The following is a 23592-nucleotide window of genomic DNA, read 5'->3' as shown; positions in this document are numbered from 1 at the left end:
TACAACTTTTCTTGTTTTGTAAGTAATTCTCTTCTTTTGCCGTTTGTATTTTTTTATCTGTTATTTTTCTGAACGTGTAGAAAATTGAACACTAATACTGCTCTTGTTCAGTTTGCTGGATGCAAAGCTCAATATCTATTCTTATACTGAATATGGGTGGCTCTTGTTCTTTTCTCCTCTTCTGTGAGAAATGTTTATACATCTTTTATTCAATATATGGGGACAACTGCATATTCTCTCACTCTGTATTGTTTGGTATACTGACTGCAATTCTCAATTCTCTTTTGTTTGTATTCTGTATGTAGAAAAATTACACCTTTCTACTTTCATTTTTTATTCTGTATACATATGACTGTGACCTGCGCCTCAGGACCTCACTCCTGCCTTCGTGACTTCTCCTGTGCTGCTCCCCCACTTATGGAACTCCCTATGCCACCTGACCAGACTCTCTTTACCCTTCAGTCTTTCAAGTTCTGTCCCAAAGCCCACCTGCAGCCTATCCTACCCCCACCTGATGGTATTCCCTCTGTGTACTACCAGCTACTGTCCTATCTCCACACCAAGTCCTATTGTCTCTGCATTGTAATCTTCCTCTAGACCAGTGGTTCCCACACTTTTGCAGTTCGCGGCACCCTTAGAGTCTCCAAATTTTTTCAAGGCACCCCTCCAAAATAATTATTGAGCAGTCCTGTTTTAGAAGTAGCTGGGTCAAAAAATTGTAATAAGTATTTAGGGCAGACAGAAATACTTATTTAGTTGTATGCAAAAATGCCCCCTCTACATCCAGACACTCTGCCCTCAGCCACTCTGCCCCCTCTGCATCCAGACACACTGCCCTCTCTCACACTGCCCCCTCTGCCCTCACACCCTGTCCCCCTCCTCTGCCCTCTCACACGCTGTCCCCCTCCTCTGCCCTCTCACGCTGTATCCCCCTCCACTGTACCTCTCACGCTGTGTCCCCCTAACGCTGTCCCCCTCCACTGCCCTCTCTCACGCTGTGTGTCCCCCTCCACTGCCCTCTCTCACGCTGTGTCCCCCTCCACTGCCCTCTCTCACGCTGTGTCCCCCTCCACTGCCCTCTCTCACGCTGTGTCCCCCTCCACTGCCCTCTCTCACGCTGTGTCCCCCTCCACTGCCCTCTCTCACGCTGTGTCCCCCTCCACTGCCCTCTCTCACGCTGTGTCCCCCTCCACTGCCCTCTCTCACGCTGTGTCCCCCTCCACTGCCCTCTCTCACGCTGTGTCCCCCTCCACTGCCCTCTCTCACGCTGTGTCCCCCTCCACTGCCCTCTCTCACGCTGTGTCCCCCTCCACTGCCCTCTCTCACGCTGTGTCCCCCTCCACTGCCCCTCTCACGCTGTGTCCCCCTCCACTGCCCCTCTCACGCTGTGTCCCCCTCCACTGCCCCTCTCACGCTGTGTCCCCCTCCACTGCCCCTCTCACGCTGTGTCCCCCTCCACTGCCCCTCTCACGCTGTGTCCCCCTCCACTGCCCCTCTCACGCTGTGTCCCCCTCCACTGCCCCTCTCACGCTGTGTCCCCCTCCACTGCCCCTCTCACGCTGTGTCCCCCTCCACTGCCCCTCTCACGCTGTGTCCCCCTCCACTGCCCCTCTCACGCTGTGTCCCCCTCCACTGCCCCTCTCACGCTGTGTCCCCCTCCACTGCCCCTCTCACGCTGTGTCCCCCTCCACTGCCCCTCTCACGCTGTGTCCCCCTCCACTGCCCCTCTCACGCTGTGTCCCCCTCCACTGCCCTCTCACGCTGTGTTCCCATCCTCTGCCCTCTGTCACCATCCTCTGCCTCTCTGTCCCCCTCCTCTGCCTCTCTGTCTCCCTCCTCTGCTTCTCTGTCCCCCTCCTCTGCTTCTCTGTCCCCCTCCTCTGCTTCTCTGTCCCCCTCCTCTGCTTCTCTGTCCCCCTCCTCTGCTTCTCTGTCCCCCTCCTCTGCTTCTCTGTCCCCCTCCTCTGCTTCTCTGTCCCCCTCCTCTGCCTCTCTGTCCCCCTCCTCTGCCTCTCTGTCCCCCTCCTCTGCCTCTCTGTCCCCCTCCTCTGCTCTCTGTCCCCCTCCTCTGCTTCTCTGTCCCCCTCCTCTGCTTCTCTGTCCCCCTCCTCTGCCTCTCTGTCCCCCTCCTCTGCCTCTCTGTCCCCCTCCTCTGCCTCTCTGTCCCCCTCCTCTGCCTCTCTGTCCCCCTCCTCTGCTCTCTGTCCCCCTCCTCTGCTTCTCTGTCCCCCTCCTCTGCCTCTCTGTCCCCCTCCTCTGCCTCTCTGTCCCCCTCCTCTGCCTCTCTGTCCCCCTCCTCTGCCTCTCTGTCCCCCTCCTCTGCTCTCTGTCCCCCTCCTCTGCTCTCTGTCCCCCTCCTCTGCTTCTCTGTCCCCCTCCTCTGCCTCTCTGTCCCCCTCCTCTGCCTCTCTGTCCCCCTCCTCTGCCTCTCTGTCCCCCTCCTCTGCCTCTCTGTCCCCCTCCTCTGCCTCTCTGTCCCCCTCCTCTGCCTCTCTGTCCCCCTCCTCTGCCTCTCTGTCCCCCTCCTCTGCCCCTCTGTCCCCATCCTCTGCCCCGCTGTCGCCATCCTCTGCTCCCTGTCCCCATCCTCTGCTCGCTGTCCCTCTCACTTTGCCCCGCGCCAGGCGCCAGCCATAAAAAAAAAAAAAACACAGAAACTTACCAATCCGTCGGGCGCCGGGACCCAGCAGCCTCCTCTCTCCCACAGCAGTTTGTTACTGACGTCGATATTCAGTGACAGCTGCGGGAGAGAGGAGGCTGCTGGGTCCCGGCGCCCGACGGATTGGTAAGTTTCTGTGTTCTTTTTTTTTTTTTCTATGGCTGGCCGGCGGCACCCCAGTGACAGCGCCGCGGCACCCCTGGTAGCCGCGGCACACAGTATGGGAACCGCTGCTCTAGACTATAAGCTCTCACAAGCAGCATCCTCCCTACCCTCCGTCTCATGCCCGCATCTTCTTTTGTCATGTATATGCGATGCATGATTTGTATTTTGGATGATTTGTTATACCGACGGTCCCATGCAACTTAAAAATAAGCGAAGATAAGACATAGCTAGCATTACAGTACCAGCTCATGAAAAGAGGATGTTTATTGACATGATATCGCCATATATTAGAAGTGTAGATGTTTGTTGTGATAACTTAATATGTTGGTGGTAGACTCTGCTCTGTTCTACACTGTCTTATCATACATTGGGTGACATTTATAAAAAAAAAACGACAACTTTTATTAGTCGGACATCCAGCAGCTATTAGAAGACATGTTACAAACTAAAGTTCCTTATTTGGCCATGAACAGTCCTGTTGCTTTTACTTGTTACCGGTCTCGTTACCAATTGACTTTCTGTGTTATTCACTAATAAACTTGCTTTCCATGTTGTTCAAGCAAGTAAAAGCGTGTTAGCGAAATGATTGCAGATAGAATATGGTTTATAGTGGCAATGGGAAACATCCATTATCTACATGGTAAAGACAAATTCAATCAAATATTGGACCCTTGAATTACCCACATTTCAGATCTCACTAGATAAAATTTAGAATTGACGGCTTATGTGCCTAGTCCCTATAGAGTATCTTCAAAATATCCAGCCATGCTCATTTTATTGCTGAGACCATTCTGTCCTCTAAACTGTACATGTTAACATTTTAGACAGGCTATCTGCCTTCGCTTCCATTCACTAGGTTGGCATAACTTAGAGTTGACATTTTCCAGGACTGCCTACTTGGATGGCTTATTGATCTTTGTCCTTTATATATTTATTAATGAGATATAGACATTAGAACATAATTACCTGCCGACTGTTTGTTTTGTCACATATTTTGGATGACAAATTAGGACACAGAGGGCCTGATTCATTAAGGACTTTGCACGTTGGCAAAACCATGCTGCATTGGAGGAGGAGGTAAATTAAAAATGTGCTGGCAGATTTATAGTTGGGGTAGGGCATGTACTGGATCAACTTTAAATTTCAGTGTACAAATAAAGCTATCAAATATTTGTGTGCTAAATGATAAAACAGGCAGTATTTAACTTATGTTCAAAATAATAAACTATTTGCACTAGAAATGCTCACTGACCCCCGTGAACTGGTTTTGGATCAGGATTAGCTTCGTGTTTTGGTTTTGGCAAAACTGCCCTCGTGTGTTTTGGGTTTGGATCTGTGTTTTTTAGAAAAATTGCTAAAATACGCTAAAATCACATAATTTTGCTCATTGTTTGATCCTACATTATTATTAACCTCATTAACACTAATTTCAAGTCATTGGCAGTCAATTTTGACCACCTCACAAGTCACAATATTATTTTCATACACTTTCTGACAAATACTGCAGCGACCTGGCTGGATGCTAATCGTCAAAGCAATAACTCAAACACACAAGAGTTCCTAGCACATCTTGGACACATTGGCACACAGCAGTAGCAGAAAAAAATAGTTGTGCAAGATGGAATTGTCTTTGGGCCCTCCCACCCACCCTTATGTGGATCTTAAAAAGGACATGCACACTTTAACAAACCAAGCACTTCAGCCACAAAAGGGCCACTCCTTGTGGCTGAAGTGCGTGGTTTGTTTGGCCCACAAAACAAGGTAACAATGGCCTTAAGGCACCTATGGTAACAGTGCTGTTAATGAACTCTACTGTGGCAAGATGTTGTTGTCATCATCGTCGGCCTCACCCTCATCAGTGTGTACATCATCCTCAAACATTATTAATTCATCACCGCCAGGATCCACCATTACAGAAGTCTCAGTATTTTGATGTAATTGGCGGGAAAGGCCTTCCTCATGGAACTTGAAGTTCATTTTTATGAACATCATCTTTTCCACATTTTGAGGAAGTAGCTGCTACGCCGATCGCTGACAAGGTTTCCAGCTGTGCTGAAAACTCTTTCCAAGTACACACTGGAGGGTGGGCAGCTTAGGCAGTACAAACCGAGTTGGTACATGGGTCTCCAAATTCCCTTTTTTTTTCCTCCCAGTATGTTAAGGGACTGTCTGATGTTTCTATTTCTATGCTGTCGTGAAAATAATCCAACACCATCATTTGGATGCTGATAGTAGGATCAGGTGGAGTTATGGCAGAGTGGTCACTTTTTTTGGTCAATTCTTTTAGACCAGACCAGATGTCATAATTTAGGGCAGAGTGATCTGCATTATCCATGGGTGTCTGGGGAAAGCGAAGTTTTTTCCTAGCAGCAGTTGAGTGAGAAACTGAAGGAGGAGACACCGTCCAGTCATGTAACACTTGAGCTGTCATCTTGCTCACCAGGAGCTCCTTGCATCTCTTCAGATCTGGGTCAGTTGAAAACAAAGAGAAGACATAGCTCCTAAGCAGAGGATCAAGCACAGTCGCCAAAATGTAGTGATCCAATTTCTCGGGAGAGTTGAAACTCGCAGATGTATGAAGCTGAGATTTCATGCAAAATCGCCTGAGTTGTGTTTCTGTCAAAATCGCTATTTGCAAAATCGCCAGAGATCAAACTCCCGACAGTTTGCCACTGCAGCTATACAAGTCTCAAATGTATGAAGCTGCGAGTAAGCAAACGCATCACTGTTACACTGCCTGTGTAAAAATTGTAAAGAATAAATGAAAGTTAAAAAAAAAAAAAAAAAAAAAGCGTGGGGTCCCCCCTCTACTCCTTCTTAACCCTAGTGCTGCCTGACTACTGCTGGTTCCGTGAAAATCGGGGAAAAATTTTGCGTGAGTTCCCCTGCCATTTTCACTTAACCAGCACTAGGCAAACAAGCCGGGGTTGGCGGCACTATAGCAGGGGGACACGCAGCAGGGGTCCACCTGCCATAATGACTAACCAACCCCAGGCTGTTCAGCGCTGGGCTGGATTCCCTTGGGAGTGTGGTCCGCCCAAAAAAATGAGCGGGCCCCCCCCCCCCCCTGGAGACACCCAGCCCAGTGCTGATACCACAAGGGCTCTTCCTACACCCCTGGGCGGTGGGTGTAGGGTAATAATGGGGAAAAAAGTGTAAAAAAACAAATGGGCGCCATTTTGTTTTGTGGAACTACAAGTCCCAGCCAGCCAGATTGCTCAAAATATTGTGGCCATGCTGCTGCTTGTATGACTACAAGCACCATCATACCCACGGCAGCCAGGGCATGTTGGCACTTGGAGAACCACAAGTGCCAACATGCCCTGACATCCATGACTGGCTGGAACCTGTAGTTCCACAAAAGAAAATGTTTAAAAAACCACCACACCCTCGTAAAAACCACTAGCATTTAATAAAAATAAAAAAAACACAAACACAGTAAGCACCCTCATTTACACCATATATTTTTATTAAAAATAATAAATTCCCTGATACTCACCAATGAAGTCTTCTTTCTTTTGTCAGCAGCCTTCAATCCAAAAATGGCTGTCTTAAATGTCCAAAAACAATTTCTAGATCCAAAAGTCCGACTTACCCCAGTCCCCAAGTTATTTATACTTCCAAAGTCCTGGCTTGTAATCTCTTCATTTCTTCAGCCAGGGGGGCCCCATATTTGTACATCCCACGACACAGTAGCTCCGCTACGCAATGAGCGTTGCTCATGCACTATGTCTATTTACAGTCCTAGGTCATTTTCCCATGCTAGTGGAGAAATCACCTAATACTGTAAATAGACATTGCGCATGAGCAACGCTCATTGCGTAGCGGAGCTCCTAGCTAGTAGGAACTCCGCGGTTTATCTACAGCGATTTGCCGCGATTTTAACACGCTGGCAAAATCGCACCTTGATACATTTACCCCTAGGTGTGCTACTATCCCTTCTGTGTCCCTCTGTGAAATGGCGCTAGATCGCCGTGGAGGGCGGTACTTATAGATTTAAGAACTCCCAAGATCCGACGACGTAATGATGAAGTTTTGCCTTGTTTTCAATTCCGAAAAAGCGTGAAAGTACCGAGACGGCTCGGCCTGAGCATCTCTAATTTTCTGTAATATGATAAGATAGCGCAAAACTCAAATCGATATAAAATTTATTACAAATACATGTGTATCAACAATAGATATGATAGGCAATTGTTTCAGTAAATTCTGGTTAAATAGATAAAATATCAAAGGAGACTTAACAATCAAGAGACTAGATCATTGGCATAATCTCATTATAAATGTCATAGTAGAAATATATATATATTATTAAAACAGTATCACTTGAGACTTATACATAATATCCCACATAGACATATAACCAGGTTCAAAGAACCTTCAAAAACTGCTGAATGTCATCAGCATCATAGAATAGGCTATTATGAGGTTAATATTGTAATTAACGTTATACAGATGGTTAGACCTCACAAAAAAGCAACTATTATCCAATTGACCGCATGCAATAGACAATGAAGATATGCAGGTAATTCCGAGTGATAAAGCACACTTAGATAGCCTCCAGTTAGAACATCAGTTGAAGTGTAAGTTCAAGGAAACCGCAAAAGGGCTTCCACTTGAATGTCAGTCTCGTTAGATTAATTCCCAGACTGATTTAGATGTGCACTTCAGTTTAGTCAATCTCCTTAGAGTGTCATATAACATAGATAAATCCAAGTAAATAAAAAAAGTGTAACATACTAAAAAGGAGGCATATGAAATTGATTAGTGAGCAAATTCAGCAGCTGTTCCCAGCTCTAGATGCTCCTAAGAGTAAAGTTGTAGTCAGCAAAAATGAATATTGTGGGTGAAGGTATAAACATCAAACCTGCACGTCGGGCTCAGTGTCCTCCAGCCGCGGTTTAGGTTGTATCAACGTCCATTGGAATGGATCACAGAGAATGGTATGTATAAGTGAGGTTCAGTGTCCTCCGCCTGCAAATGATGCCGTATCGGCATCCGTTTTCAGATTAATCACAAAGAGAGGAAAAAAACTTTATCCAACCCCGGGGTATGAGTGAAGAGATGCCACGTCTCCAAGTCTCCAATAGATATGATGAACTCCGCCTGACGCGTTTCTCGGCACTAGCTTGCCGTTTCCTCAGAGGCAATAATGAAAACCCCCAAGATCCGACGACGTAATGATGAAGTTTTGCCTTGTTTTCAATTCCGAAAAAGCGTGAAAGTACCGAGACGGCTCGGCCTGAGCATCTCTAATTTTCACCCCGTGCATTGTAACATGGTTTTGTTCTGGAGAAAACTTAATCTGTTTATGCCTTCATTTTCCTTAATGAATCAGGCCCAGAATGTTTTATGCTAGCAGAATAAAATATAAATTATACTTAACACATTTGACAGAATTGTGGCGGCTGCTCCCCTCCACCCTATGTCTTTATTTGCAGGATATATATTTATTTCTTAATAGTATATTAATGTACCAGCTAAAAAATAAACAGAATCAATATTATAAGAACTAGGATCTCTTAAATGTTAGATTGTTGTGTAGTAATTTGACCAAACCTTGCTTTTAAAAGTGACCAGCAGGATTGGCAATGTAATCGCTGTGCAGATCCGTCAGACTGACAGGCAAGGGACGGGAGTAACATTTAATCTGAGTGTGGGAGCCGGTGAGGGAGAGCAGGTGTTACATTAAAGGTGTTTCTGAGCCCAGGGCAAACTCCTTGTGTTACAGGTCATAGTTCATATGAGCAATTCCGAGCTAGAACTCCGCTGCTCAAAGACTTCACCTCCGATAAGACATCTCCATCTCTGAGCGCAAATCCTAACCTGCAAGGACACACACAATCTCATAGAAAGTTGGGGTGGATGGAAATTCACAGGAAAGAGATGTGCTTTCTGCAATGCAGAAATCAATGCAATCGTGAAACAGTAAATCGCAGGCACATATTAGCAAATTAATAAAGCACAATTTGAACATTTCCTGGGGCTACAATTAATGAATGGATGTTTGTTTGTTGAAGCCCCCACCTCTACAAACTCCATGTCACCAATAATGACTGCAGGGAAATGAACTATAGTGATCAAATAAAAAATTACTGACACATTCATCCAGTGATACATGATTTTCCTCAGTCTGTATTGCTTGGTAGCTAGCAGACTATATGTGTGGACAGGTAGTCAGAACATATCAGTGGTTTGGACAGTATCTATTTACATGCTACATAGTACAAAATATCGGTGTGCTGTGATCTCTGCATTGAACAGGAATAGATCATTAATGGGACTAAATTGTGAGTGTCAGTGTTTTTTAAAGTGTTTCTGTCATCCACAGTGGAGGTGATCATTTTGTCAGTGGTATATATACAGAAATGCAGATTTTTGACACCACTGAGGTATTATTTGGGCAGCACAGTGGCTAAGTGGTTAGCACTTCTGCTTTACAGCACTGAGGTCATGAGTTTTAATTCCCGGCCATGGCCTTATCTGTGTGGAGCTTGTATGTTCTCCCAGTGTTTGCGTGGGTTTCCTCCCACGCTCCAAAAACATATTGGTAGGTTAATTGGCTGCTAACACATTGACCCTAGTCTGTATGTGTGTATGGTAGGAAATTTAGACTGTAAGCCCCAATGGGGCAGGGAATGATGTGAGTGAGTTCTCTGTACATCGCTGCGGAATTAGTGGCGCTATATAAATGAATAATTGATGATGATGATTAAGCACAAAATGAATTGATATGCTGAACTCGCATCAACACAGCTTCAGCCCACAAAATGGCTGATTCCACAGTGTTAAGTGAAAAATATACTTTAATGCCACATCTATTGCTTTTTTATATGCTACTTAACTAACAACATTATTCATGGAAACATGCACTGTTCTCTTTATAATAAGTGATCCTGAAAGGACAGTATTACCAGCGAAACTGTAAAGTCTATTGTGCAGTGTTGCACTGACAGCAGATTTTCAGTGCTGCTCTTCAGGGTGGCGTTCTCCTTGGATTAAGCTTCTAACTTCATTACCAGATATCTCAGTTTAGATTCAACATTTATGATTGACTCACTTCACATCTTTCACTGTACAATATGCAATACAGTACCCAAGTTGATCACATAGATGCAAATATACGGGTTGGGTATGAATTTCCGATGGTAGAAATAACGATGGAAATAATACTGACACGAACATACCAATGGGTTAAATCCCATCATGTAATTTTCAAAGACACTAATAAAATACAGACATTGTGATTGCTGACAGTCACAATGCCGACATTAAAACGGCAATGCCTGCAGATCTGGACCCACCGGCAGTAAAAAAAAAGCAAAAAAAAAAAAAAGCAATAAAAATAAAATCATAAAGGGGGAAAAAAAAAAAGAGTACCGCCCCTCCTCCCCAGACATATCAACCCTAGTGCTGCCTGCCTAGTCGGCAGAAAATCGGGAGCACAAACAGTGTGGGCTCTCCCTATTTTCCAGCCCTAGACTTAGCCAGAAAGGCTGATGGCACCATAGTAGGTGAACCTGCAGCAGCGGCTCTTCCTGCCATGAGGCCAACCAGCCCCAGGCTGGTCAGCATGGGGCTGAATTCTATAGGGGCTTGGGGACTGCAAAAAAAAAAACCAGGCCCTCTCCCTAGCGGTACCCAGCCCCATGCTGACCGCACTATGGCTTTTCCCACACCCTGGGCAGTGGATGTGGGGTAATGTGTAAAAAATAAATAAATTAACTAACCACTTTTTTACATTGGTGACCTACAGTTCCCAGCAAGCCAGGGCTGCCATGAACAGTCTGGGCATTCTGATGCTTGTAGTACTACAAGCACCAGCAAACCTATGGCTGTTAGGGCATGCTGGCACTTGGAGAACCACAAGTACCAGCATGCCCTCACACCCAGGGCCCACTGTGTCCTGTAGTCCACCAACGTAAAATGTACATAAGACACCCCTCGTTATAGCCATAACATTTTATTGAGAGAAAAAATATCATACTTACCAACTCTTCTTTCTTCTGTAGGATGCAGTTTTGTAAGCTTTTAATCCAAATTGAGTGTTGAAAAAACAAAACGGCATATATTAAAGTTGAGACAAAATAACGCAAAAGTTAGGAGCCAATAAATTTGTAGCATGCAATTTGTGAGCTATACAAAAAAATAGTTGTGACATAGCCTCATACCGAACCATGGCATATTCCTAACACACACTACTAGCCTGGGTCTTCTATCATGCATGCTGCCAGCCTGTGCCCTCTGTCACACATCATTAGCCTGTACCTTATTACACCATTTACCACAATGTGATTCTTCAAGCATTGACCAGTCAGTGCCACCATTTTAACAACCTGTGCTGCCATCACTTTTACCTGCATGGCAACGTCCTCTGGTTCCTCTCCTCTACAGTACATCTTCCAGGAACCGCTAGCACAGATTCCTGGTGATTATAGCTCCCTGGAAGAGCGTTTTCATGTGCTATATTGTTACTGCAGCCAGAAACAGAACAGAGTTTCATAGGAACATTAGAGCTGTAATTGTCAGGAACTAGCTCCTGTGGCCCCAAATCAAAGCACTGGAGAGCGTGCTGCCATTTACAGCCACTACCAATGCAGAGGAGGAGGGACACACAAGGAGGATATGCTCCGGTCTCCAGTGGGTAAATGTATTAAGGTCCGATTTCTGCAAATCGCTGATATTTGGTGACTTTGCAGTCAAAATTTACAACTGCAATGTGTTTACATTTTTGCAGGAATCGGGCCTTAATACATTTAGCCCCAGGACTCCTTGTTTAGTCATTGTGGTGACCCAGATTTCTCATAACTACAAACACACTAAAATACATAATAACAAACAGGATGCATGCTATTATGAATTTAGCAGCCAAAAAAGGACTTCATTTATACAGATCTATATATCAGACCCAAAAAAAGGACCATTTGGAAAGAAAGGTTTTCGGGTAATGAGGATCTTTCCCTCTAAAACTAAGAATAGTTCAGAGTTATGCTCCTATACTGCAAGCTCATCAACACTGACAGTGCTTTCTATTTAGTTGGTGGGATATCAACAGTTGTTGTGTACGTGTCCTGGCTGAAACTAGAATGAGTTAGACAATACTTTCTTACCACAAAATGGATATATTCTTAACTGTCTTGATTACAGTTTATTTGTACTAAGGGTTATAATGGATTGAAGGAATTTGATCCTGTGTTATTGTCTACTGTGCTGTTACATATGGGACTGTCCCTCTCCGGCTCCCCAGCCACTCTCAAACAGTAAACACCGCTTGTATCAAGTTGTGTAAAATGGCTCACACACAGCACTCTCTTACAATCCTGCAGCTCTGGATTATAGAAAGCAGGATTCACGTTGGTAATGAGACTAACTTGTACCCCATTCCGCCACACCAGGTTTTTGAGTAGCAGATTAGACCTGCTTGTTAACCCCACTCCACTCACCATTGCCCAGGTATAGATATAATACTTGTATTATGTATATACCTGGATAGATATAGTGTATTGTTGTTTTTTCACTTTTTTTTTATTTTTTTATTCTTGATTGTCAACAATAAACTTCCTGTTAGGACCATTATGTTTAGTCTTGTAGCAAAGATTGGATATGAAAAGCATGTTAAAATATTTTTCTCTCTCTTTCTCTGCAGTCCTCTCTTGGCAGTGTCCTTTGCTGCAGTTTGCGCAATCCCAGGGATCTCTTTGCTGACCTTTGCAGTCAATCCTCTGACGGGGGCCCTTGGGGCTTTCAACATCTTCCTTTACACCTGCTGTTACACGCCTATGAAAAGGCTCAGCATCACCAACACCTGGGTGGGTTCTGTGGTGGGTGCTATTCCGCCAATTATGGGTTGGACCGCAGCAACGGGCAGCCTGGATGCTGGTGAGTGTCTTCTAATACACATACAATATGGACTGTATGATAAATTGTTGGAAGCTAATTAGGGATCAGGGCCCCTGTCTATTGTGTGATTAAACAATAAACTGTTATTGCTGTCTGTAATTTAACCGCTATTTAGGTCAAAAGTCAGATTCATCTGTAAGTCTTCAACAAACAGGCACATCCCACTTGCATTGAACCAATCAGTTTTACAGTTCAATGTATAACAATCAGCGAGGGCAAAACACACCTCTATATGAGGATCACCACGTTTGCATGAAATATCATTTTATATTAATCACTGAAAAGTTTCACAAAATTTGCAAGAACCAGGTCAGCGCTGATTGGATGGATCCTTCTTCCAAGCAATGTTGCAACTGACCTCCGTTCAGGGGGTCACCTACTGCCTTTCAGGTGGCTTCCTGACAATATGTCGATGTAGGAGAGCGCAAGACAGAAATAGAGGAGGAGGCAGCAACAGATCTAGTGACTCGCACTCATTAATAAGCAAGTAAAAATTGCACTTAGAGATTGGAGACTGTGTTTCAAGAATGTCTTCAAGACATAATATTCATACTTTTTTATGATTGATTGTAATCATTTCTTAACACAATATGTATGGTGTGTAGACAAATCATTATTTCATGTTGTAAAACATAGAGTTGTGTCTTTTTGGGGGTTTGACAGGCCCATTTTAATGTTACTGAAATATTTGAAAATGAAGATAAATGTCTCTGTGAACTAATTAGAGGGAAAATACTATGAGGGAAAATAGTGGAAGAAGAGGACACTAAAAGATTTAAATGCTGAGGCAACATTATCTCTTATTCACTCTCATTTAAAGTAAATTACATACTGATTGCAGGAATTAAACAGTAAGGCAGAGATCTTGGGATCAGGTCTAGGTAATGAATTTGGTCTATATGTGGATGAAGGGGGAACAGAGAGCAATAACAGGCTGAGAACGGATGATGGAGGTCATTCAGCATTAAAGTGCCTTCAGGTGGCCTTACTGGCTCTTAATGTGTTAAAGGTAGTTACTCTGCTGTTTTGTTGGACTCCTCAATTGTCCATGTTCCCAGAATAAGGAATTTATTGTGACCCATGGACAAGCTTTTGCCATTTCTTATTAACCCCTGATCTGCCACATTAAATCCTCTGTGTGATAAGATGTAGGTTAAGCAGCTTACATGCTGCCGGTACAAAGCTTAAGCTCACCCTTGATACATTGTGCTGAGGAGGACTATGGCGTGTAGGCCACTGGCTGTAAAATTACTTTTGAAGATTGTATTCTCTATGCTTAGAGCACCAGGCAAACAAATGTAAAGGAAGAGGTCTTCCACTCAGTGCAGGTCCTTCTGTAAATACACAGTTATCAAAATCCAATTTACACTGATCAGCCACAACATTAAAACTACCTGCCTAATATTGTGTAGGTTCCCCTCGTGCTGCCAAAATAGCTCTGACCTGTCAAGGCATGGACTCCACAAGACCTCTGAAGTGGGACCTTCATGGCTCGGACTTGTTTTTTCAGTACATCCCAGAGATGCTCAATCGGATTGAGATCAGGGGAATTTGGAGGCCAAGTCAACACCTTGAACTCTTTGTCATGTTCCTCAAACAATTCCTGAATAATTTTTGCGGTGTGGCAGAGTGCATTATCCTGCTGAAAGAGATCACTGCCATCAGGGAATACTGTTGCCATGAAGGGGTGTACTTGGTCTGCAACAATGTTTTTAGGTAGGTTGTACTTGTCAAAGAAACATTTATATGAATGCCAGGACCCAAGGTTTCCCAGCAGAACATTGCTCAGAGCATCACACTGCCTTCGTCGGCTTGCCTTCTTCTTCCCATAGTGCATCCTGGTGCCATCTTTTCCCCAGGTAAATGACTCGCATGAACCTGGCCACCCATCTGATGTAAAAGAAAACATGATTCATCAAACCAGGCCACCACCTTCCATTGCTCCATGGTCCAGTTCTGGCGCTTACATGCCCATTGTAGGCGCTTTTAGTGATGGACAAGGGTCAACATGGGCACTCTGACCGGTCTGTGGCTATACAGCCATATATGCAGCAAGTTGCGATGCACTGTGTGTTCTGACACCTCTCTATCATTGCCAGCATTAACTTTTTCATCAATTTGGGCTACAGTAGCTTTTCTTTGGGAATGGACCAATTGGGCTAGCCTTTGCTTCCCATGCGCATCAGTGAGTTTTAGGTGCCCATGACCCGGTCATCTGTACACTGGTTGTCCTTCCTTGGACCACTTTTGATAGGTTCTATCCACAGCATACCAGGAACTTCCCACAAGACCTGCCGTCTGGAGATTCTCTAACCTTGTCGTCTAGCCATCACAATTTGGCCCTTTTCCAAGTCGCTCAGAACCTTACACTTTTTTCCTGCTTCCAGCACATCAACTTGAAGAACTGACTGTTCACTTGCTGCCTAATCTATCCCACACCCTTGACAGGTGCCATTGTAACGAGATAATCAATGTAATTCACTTCACTTGTCAGTGGTTTTAATGTTGTGGATGATCAGTGTATGTCCAATGACCCATATACAGCCACACTACAGTCCTGTCTTTGAAGAGGTCAGTACTGATCCATACACAGCTTCACTGCAGCTCTCTCCTTAGTGGTCAGTACTGCAACCCATAAATCGCCACACTAAAGCCCTGCCCTTGTAGAGGTCAGTACTGACATTAATTTCGACAAAGATTCCCTAGGCTCTCTCCCAAGCTGTGTCTACCCAGGAGGGTAATTGTACTTTAATTGTAGAAGCGCACCACACGTGATCCTCTTGATATCAAGGGCTACTTATCTTTTATCTTTTCCCTTATTGCATGCTATGTCTGTAAAACATACATGAATAAATTCTCCATTTGTGATGTCACATGGTACTAATGACACTCTCCATAGGCTTCATTTGTATAAGCCATTCTCCTTATTTAACCAGGTAGACAATTGCGATGGTCATGAGGGCACCTTAATTGCTACTCTTTAATCAGTCCATATTGTGTGAGAGGCGAGGACCCAGATCCCATATGCATTCCACTTGTCAGGACTGCTGTCAAAAGCTCAATCAGACCTCGCAAGCGAGTGCTGCACTTCTGATGAAGAGGGGGGCTGAGCAAACACCAATGGCTCGTGTGCGCTGTATATCGTAAAATGTAACTCTTTCTGTGCTGGTGAGGTTATATAGTACAAAATATATGGAGATACACAGTACCTATTGGTTATCTTAATAGAAATATTACATTGAGGTGATTTTTTTATAAAGCTGGTGAACTATTACGTTCCAAAAAATATTATTTGAAGTTATGTGTAGAATTGTAGAAGTCATATACACTGAAACATGTGATCTTCTCACTGGAGCATTTTATCACGGTAGTCTAAAGACGCTTAACATCTAATATGAGGGTAATGCCCAACCCCAAATATCTTGCAACCCATTAGCAAATTTGTTAACCGTTTGAGAGGTAGTTCCAATCAAATAGTGTAATGTCACAAGCACCTTAACCTTCCCCAATGAGCTGGAAAACAAGTCGGGTAGTATATTTACATGGTCCTAGAGAACTGTCTATCTAATAGTTTATAGAGATATGCAGATCTGCTGTATTACTATATAGTATACCCACAGAAACATGTGCCTCTCACTCAAATATAGTCACATCCATCTCACCCCGACCCCTCGGCTGTCACTATCGAGTAGGAACACATAGCTGTCTTCCTTCTTCTAAACACTGACGTGATGCCAAGGGAGACCCTTAGTGGAAGAGCCCTTCCTGAGGGGATACTTTGATTTGTTTAGGTAACAAAGAAACAAACATCCTCGGCCTGATGAATGATGGTGTTTCCCCCATCATTTATTTTCTCAGCTTTTTGCCGCGGCTCAGACCAGGCCTTATGTTTACTTGCAGCGACGTTTGAGGCCTCTTCTACAGACTGTTTAAATAACGTGTTGTAAGAGCTGTGCCCTCGGGCTGGGACTATATTAATTAGACCCCAAATCTAAAGTCACTGTAAAATGAATTGTGTTAATGACTGAAAGAAGAGGCCTTTTGTTCATGAAATGCCCATTTTCTTCACATTCTAAGCAGTACAAATTCCAAGTGGTGTGTGAGACAAATCGTGCATTAAGTGTCAGATCAAAATTGTACCCTCTCTTGTACGGCTTAGTGGCTATTTCACAGCCTTCTTGACACAGAACATACCTACATGACCCTGCTATAAAATAGCATTGAATCAGCTATGTTGCACAATAGGGGTAGTAACTGCAGGATTTGCTCATAACCATAAACGAAGCCCTTAAACTTTGCTTGAAGGATGGATTGCTGGTGTGGGGGCATGTAAGTCACTCCTGTCGTGAACCGCAGATATAACCGAACAAAATACAGCCAATAAACAGTAGGTGATGCACCCAACTTGCATACAGTGGGGTTTTTTTTTATCTTATTAGATCTCATCAGTGTAAGATGTGGACCAATGGCTATTACAGTCAGGGGTGTAACTAGAATTTCATGGACCCCATAGCAAAATTTTACTTTATCTAGTGCCCCATTATATTATCATTGTAATCAATACCACCCATAGCAACTTCAGAATTCACTTACCTTCTGTGCAGAAAATAATTTTGGAGCCCTAGAATGCCATCTCATGTGTTTGAAATGCCTTTCATGTCGATGGTTGCAGAGCAGACCACAGATACAGTAGTATTTTCCTGTGCTCAGATGGGAAAAGGGCTCAGTCAGCTGCTACCTTAGTAGTTACACTCATGATTACAGTATAGGATTCGTACCAAACCAATACAAAGCATGGTTAGAGTTGGGTGGGCTTAAAGGACCAAAGTGCCCTTCACAACAAAGATATTACTACGTTGTTTTACCATGGAGGTATTTTTTATTTATTTTTTATTTTATTTTTAACTAATTTAAGCCCACCTTACCCTAAACCTCACGATTCCTTTGTAGTTTTTCAAAATCCTTCACTCATGTTCTTCATTGTCCATCTGACCTGACTGAAACGAGTTTTGAAGACATGGCATCTGACTTATTCAAAGAAACCAAAATAATTTGCTGTAAGGGGGATTCTTTGGCGATTTTCTTTTAAATTAATAGGCACATTTTTTATTACAATTATTTTTTTACCTGCAATGTACTGATCCCAATTGTAAAGTGCTACGGAATTTGCTGGCGCTATATAAATAAATGATGATGATATCTACTGTGTATGACTGACTGACCATACAGTAAGAATCAGTTGTTTATTTATATGCTTTGCTTTATAGGATTCTTTTGATCCACTATGAAACACCCAAACAGAGTGGAGGTGCCATTTTGTGTCATGAACCAATATGCATAAGAATACAGGTTAACACCACTGGTTCCAAGCAAATTGACATGCTGGATTTTTGTATATTGGATCAGCACACAAAATGGTGGCCTCCACTGTGTGCACGGTAAAAAAACAAAACACTTGAAACTGATGTCATTCTAAATGGGAGGTGCCTCTCTTGTGTGTACACATAGATGGATCAGACAAGAGAAGATGCCTTTTATAAAATAACAGCTCTCTGCTTAAAAGTTCTTTAGTGCCAGTAAAATATTTATTTTCTAGTATTTAAGACATCTGAATAACATATGTATATTCTCTTGCCTCCTTTGCTTAATTGTTGTTAACCATTCCATTCTTCTATCTTCATAAAATGATGATTTATTTATAAAGCACAGTAACCTGTTGCTCCCTAGCGGATAGTTGCAGTATTCGTATACACTACCAGATTACAGTTTCTTAGGCTGGGTTCACACTATACAGCTTTCTCCCGATGCGATATTCTTTTTACCAACGGTTAAAAGAAAAAAAGTGCCGATTCATGTGCTCACACTAAACACATTTTACCCAATTCAACTTCAGATCTATTCTCCATCTGTCATAACCATCGGCTGAAAAGATTGTGACTCTGCACACTTCATAGAGATCTATGGACACTGCCGGTCGCGAGTGTGTACACACTGCAGGATTGGAATGACATTGTTACATCGTTGAAAGAGATTTTTATTCCGTATTAAAAACCAAATGAAACGATACAATGTGCTTTCGAACGAAAATCGTTCATTGTTGCAGCCTACACACTAATGCAATATCAGGTAGAACGGTCGTTTATCGTTTGATTGGCCCGATAATCGCTTGAAAACACTGTAGTGTGTACCCAGCCTTACTTATAGCTGATACAGATATTACATCACCTAAGTGAGGTCTGCAATTCAGCATAATAGATGCTATCTGCGTCCTGGATTCTCCATGTCTGTAGATAAATAACTACAGATTGCTATAGCTCATCTAAGGTGGAGTAGTGATAGTGGGAACTATATTTTGAGGTAAATGAAACACATTTGTGAAGGGTGGTCTTTCTATAATGTAGTATGGTCGCATAAAAATAGGGTGTTATACACATTGAAAATGACATGATTAACATTTATATGGTCGACACCATAATATAGACAGGATTGGAAAGTCGTCAATAATAACATCAACAGTATTATAAGGTCCACAATTTAAATGTAGACCGCATTATTAGGTCAACAAGAATATCCCAAACACTAATCCTATAATACTGTCTACAGTCGAATTGTTGACTTTTGACTAGTCAACCTAATAATACTGTTGACATTTGACTTTTCCACCTAAAGTTGTCAACTTTCTGAATGTTGACCAAATGAATTTCATAGTCTTTGACTGCCTACCTAAAAATTACATTGCAGGTAATACAGGCGGCTAGATTGTACAGGTGGCACAGCCAAACCTAGCGGAGCCATACAGTATGTCTGTGGCAGCAACAGAGAGTATGTAATGGCTTTTGATGAGGAATTCATTATAGATCCTAATAAGAAACTGTTTCGACTAAGAGCTGAATATTTTTCAGTTAGAATAAAGTACAGAGGCAGGATCTCTCCATTAAATGAAAGAAAAACAAAGCTAGAGGACAAATTACATATTACCAGTTTGTTTTGATGCCATTGAAAACATTTAATAGTCATATTTTGCTAATGGTTCTCTGTGTTGCAGGAGCTCTGCTTTTGGGAGCCATCCTCTACTCCTGGCAGTTCCCTCACTTCAACGCCTTGAGCTGGAACCTTCGAGAAGACTACTCCAGGGGTGGTTACCGAATGATGTCCGTCACACACCCAGACATGTGTCGCCGTGTGGCCTTACGTCACTGCCTAGGACTCATAGGATTATCCACCTTGGCTCCTGTTCTGGATGTCACTACATGGAACTTCCCTATTATCTCCCTTCCAATCAACTTGTACATCTCCTACCTGGGCTACAAATTCTATCGGGACGCGGACCGTAACAGTTCTAGGAAGCTGTTTTTCTGCAGCCTGTGGCATTTGCCCACACTACTGCTGCTCATGTTAACCTGCAAAAAGTCTGTAGTAGGGAAGAAAGAGAAAAAAGAAGTCATCCAGGATCCAAGCTGAGGCAGAGGAGAATGGGGTCGGCACAGAGATCTTCTGTAGAATGACTGTGGGTCGCCTGGGGCTTTCTGGTGTCCCTTAATCAAATAATTACTACTGTAAACACATTTACAGAGAGAGCGAGAGAGAAGGGTCTCCTTTGTTGGCCAAAAAGGTATTTTTAGACCACCACATTGACATTAAGGCCACCATTTCTACCTCTTTATCTACAGATGGTTCCCCGATGTTGGCTATAGAAAGAGACGGCTATTAAACACAACCCAAAATAATTTAATAAACCTTAACCTGAACCCATCAACCCCCACATACTGCCACGCAGGTGTCTTATCCTGTGGATTGCATGGGAAAAAAACATCCAATCTTCTTTAAACTCCAGTGGCCTCAGCTGTCTTTGAAGAGTTAGGTACAATGCAACTAAAACAAATCAGCTATTATATGATTTTCTGTTGAAGTAAAGTTAATTGATGGTGACAGGTCCAGGTGAATAACCCAAACACAACCTTTAACAGTAATTGCTTCATGTTAAGATTTTAGCTGCAAATGGATTTTTTACTATCAACATCTGAATTTTAACAGTTATCTTAGTGCAGGGCTGGATAAAATAATATAGAATTCAGCAGGCAGTTAATAAAATGTTGGCGTCAGAGAGATCTTTTAAGAGGCCAGGAAAAATGGGCATCTTTTGAAATGTCTCCCAAAAGCTAAGCACTCTGCTGTTATAGGCTAATGTCCACTTTTCAAATAGCCAGTTGTATACAAGGTACAAGTCTTTGAGTCCCCAACATTCTAACACTCTACTGACTCTGATGTTGGAGCAATAGAGTCTTGTCACTTAGGCACAGGAGATGAATGAGTAGTCCGCCCACAAAGAGGCTCTACAGGTCACTCGGAAACAGGATATGAGTCCGTAGGGTACCCAGAAAGAGGCTCTACAGGTCACTCTGAAACAGAATAAGAGGGTATATTGAATCCAGAAAGAGGCGCTATATCTTACTCAGAAACATGTGATGAGTGAGTACAGACTCCAGAGAGAAGCACAATATCTCATTTGAAAATGGGTAAATGAAAAGGGAATGCAGATTGATGCTATGCTTTACATGACCGCAAACAACTGGACCCAATACCACAATAATAAGATGCACTGTCGCAGTCCTTAACAACATAATTTTTTTTATTGTGCTTGACTATTTTGACTGAAGTTTACAAACTATTCGGTAATATGTTGTGTTCATTGGAATGTATCCCTCTTTTTATACAATTCATGACGCAGTGAATGAACGATCAGTATCATGTTGTTTATTTTATTTCTCGATTGATTTATATGTTTTACATTTTTTATTTCCTGCCACAAAGACAATATTTATGGACTTATCGTCAAGCCACTGCAGCTATTTTATCAGAGAAAACCAATTAGAATAGCCTATGAAATACTAACCGTTTTATGTGTAACCTATAACGTCAGCCAATGACAGGCAGAGTGATGATGGAAAGGGTGAGGATAACGAAATTAGATGTTTAATTAAATTTTGCCCAAGCTTTTACCAAGCTATTTTCAAACATTTTAATTAAATATAACTCCAGTTAAGATCTTGCTGCATCATCCAGTGCCATGCTTTCTTTCTCCTGCACAATTATCTGTCATCTGTGGCGTCCTCCGCACACGTCACTTAGCTGTCTTCGTTGGAATAAAGTAATGGGTAGTTTCCCGATATCTGCACATTGGAGCGGGTCGAGGCTAAATAGACCAAAGTCTGCAGGGGAATAAAAGCACAGACACAGATGAATTAAGCAGCAGATCTTCCAAACAGTAAAAGTATTTAATAACATTATATTTGAAAAATAGGGTGCAGAAATGGTTAGTTTAAATATTTATTTGTAATGAGGAAAACTGGAGCAAGGAAATGCCTGGTCACTATGCCATGCATATATTATGTGTTAGGGTTTATGTACAAATAATGCATAATAAGAGCATCCCAATATGAAATAACACAGCAGCTTTTTCGTAGACTTAACTACTGCTGCCAACGTCCTCTGATATGAAATTGCCTTATAATTCAAACCATTATACAGCCCAGCACGGCCTAAAGGAGCTCTCTGTGCTTGAAATTAAACTGAAACTCAAATATACTGTAATGTTACAAACTATCATGTGTTTTTGACAGTTTATTTCTTAAAAAAAATAAAAACAAAAATATCTGCATTGTTTTTGTTTTATTTTCTAGATTTTCTTAAACCGAGACATGTTTTTCTGGGTCTCATAGTTGTACACATCTGTTCTGCAGAGATTCTGTGCTCCGTTATCATGGTTCCTCCTGAAACCTGTTGTAATGTGACTTGTGACAATCAGCCCCAGTGTCCTGATTAGGTACAGTACACAGTAAGATGTGTGTACACAATATGTGGTGTGGTGTGTGGTCTGTGTTCATCTACAGAATTGTAAGCCTGGCCTTATAATTTAGCAGTGATCAGGGCCATGTAAATTAAGAGAGCTATGTGTCCAAATACATTAACGTTTCTGGTCGAAGCCTGTGCCAGAGCATCTCATTATAATAACCTAGTGCCAAGCTTTGATGCCAGGAAAAGTCACTCAAGTGTATATTGTAGCTGTGTTAATGGAGAGCGGAATGGTCCAGTGAGCACACATGACAGGTACTCTACCCGCTGCATTGAATAACAATGTTTCTTTGTTTAATACCAGTAGGTGGGTGTAGATTTTCTGCCAGGCTGCTATAGTGGGCCAGTCACCTGAGGCAGCCATTTTGTGGCCTAAACCAGTATTCATTATAATGTAGCCTCAACTCACCAGGAACCAGTGACATCTGTACCATGGTTTCCTGAGCAATTCTTAGCCTGTATTTACATGATTATAAGAAAATACCTGGTTCCACTATGTGGAAAGCATTATGCTTTTACTATGAGTTTCCAGCATTTGCCACAGTGGATGTGGGAAAAATAATGGTGTTTTTATATCTACCAGCAGTGCACTGGCACAGATCAGCAGCCAATAGGAGGCAGTGTAAGGGATTTCTTATATTTTATCACAGTAATGTAAAGGCTGTATGGATCAGCGGTAAAATTGAGTCACAGGTGAGATCTGGTGTAGGGCAGCAGGCATTGCTGCTGTTTTTTTTTTTAATATAGTATATAGGAGAAAATTTCCCTCTATTACTATTCCATAGATAGAAGAATGCAACCTACTGATTCTAAGGTCCCAAACAAAAGCACCAACTCGTTACAGGTTAATTCAACACATCAAAGTGACTATATACTATTTCTTTCTTTAGGATTGAGCCTGAAATTTAAAATATTGATAAGCACCTGGTTAAAGGAAATGGTTTAAACATGGGAAAGAAAACTTTTCATAGCCTTGCAAATAGCTTGTAGCAATACAAATGATACATTCAGTGTGAACC

At 42.7% G+C, this 23592-nt stretch overlaps 1 protein-coding gene across 1 annotated transcript in view; it reads left to right on the top strand.

Moving 5' to 3' along the window:
* Positions 1-22379, top strand: part of COX10 (cytochrome c oxidase assembly factor heme A:farnesyltransferase COX10) — a 111383-nt gene extending 89004 nt beyond the window's left edge. Inside the window, exons 6-7 of the mRNA XM_075216971.1 lie at positions 12468-12700; positions 19767-22379. Coding sequence (XP_075073072.1) covers positions 12468-12700; positions 19767-20182 — 649 coding nt within the window. The 3' untranslated portion in view covers positions 20183-22379. The remainder of the gene's footprint in view (positions 1-12467; positions 12701-19766) is intronic.
* The last annotated feature ends 1213 nt before the right edge of the window (positions 22380-23592 follow it).

Source organism: Mixophyes fleayi, chromosome 6, assembly GCF_038048845.1.
Source record: "Mixophyes fleayi isolate aMixFle1 chromosome 6, aMixFle1.hap1, whole genome shotgun sequence".
NCBI lineage: Eukaryota > Metazoa > Chordata > Amphibia > Anura > Limnodynastidae > Mixophyes > Mixophyes fleayi.
This window is presented reverse-complemented; position numbering and strand designations above follow the sequence as displayed.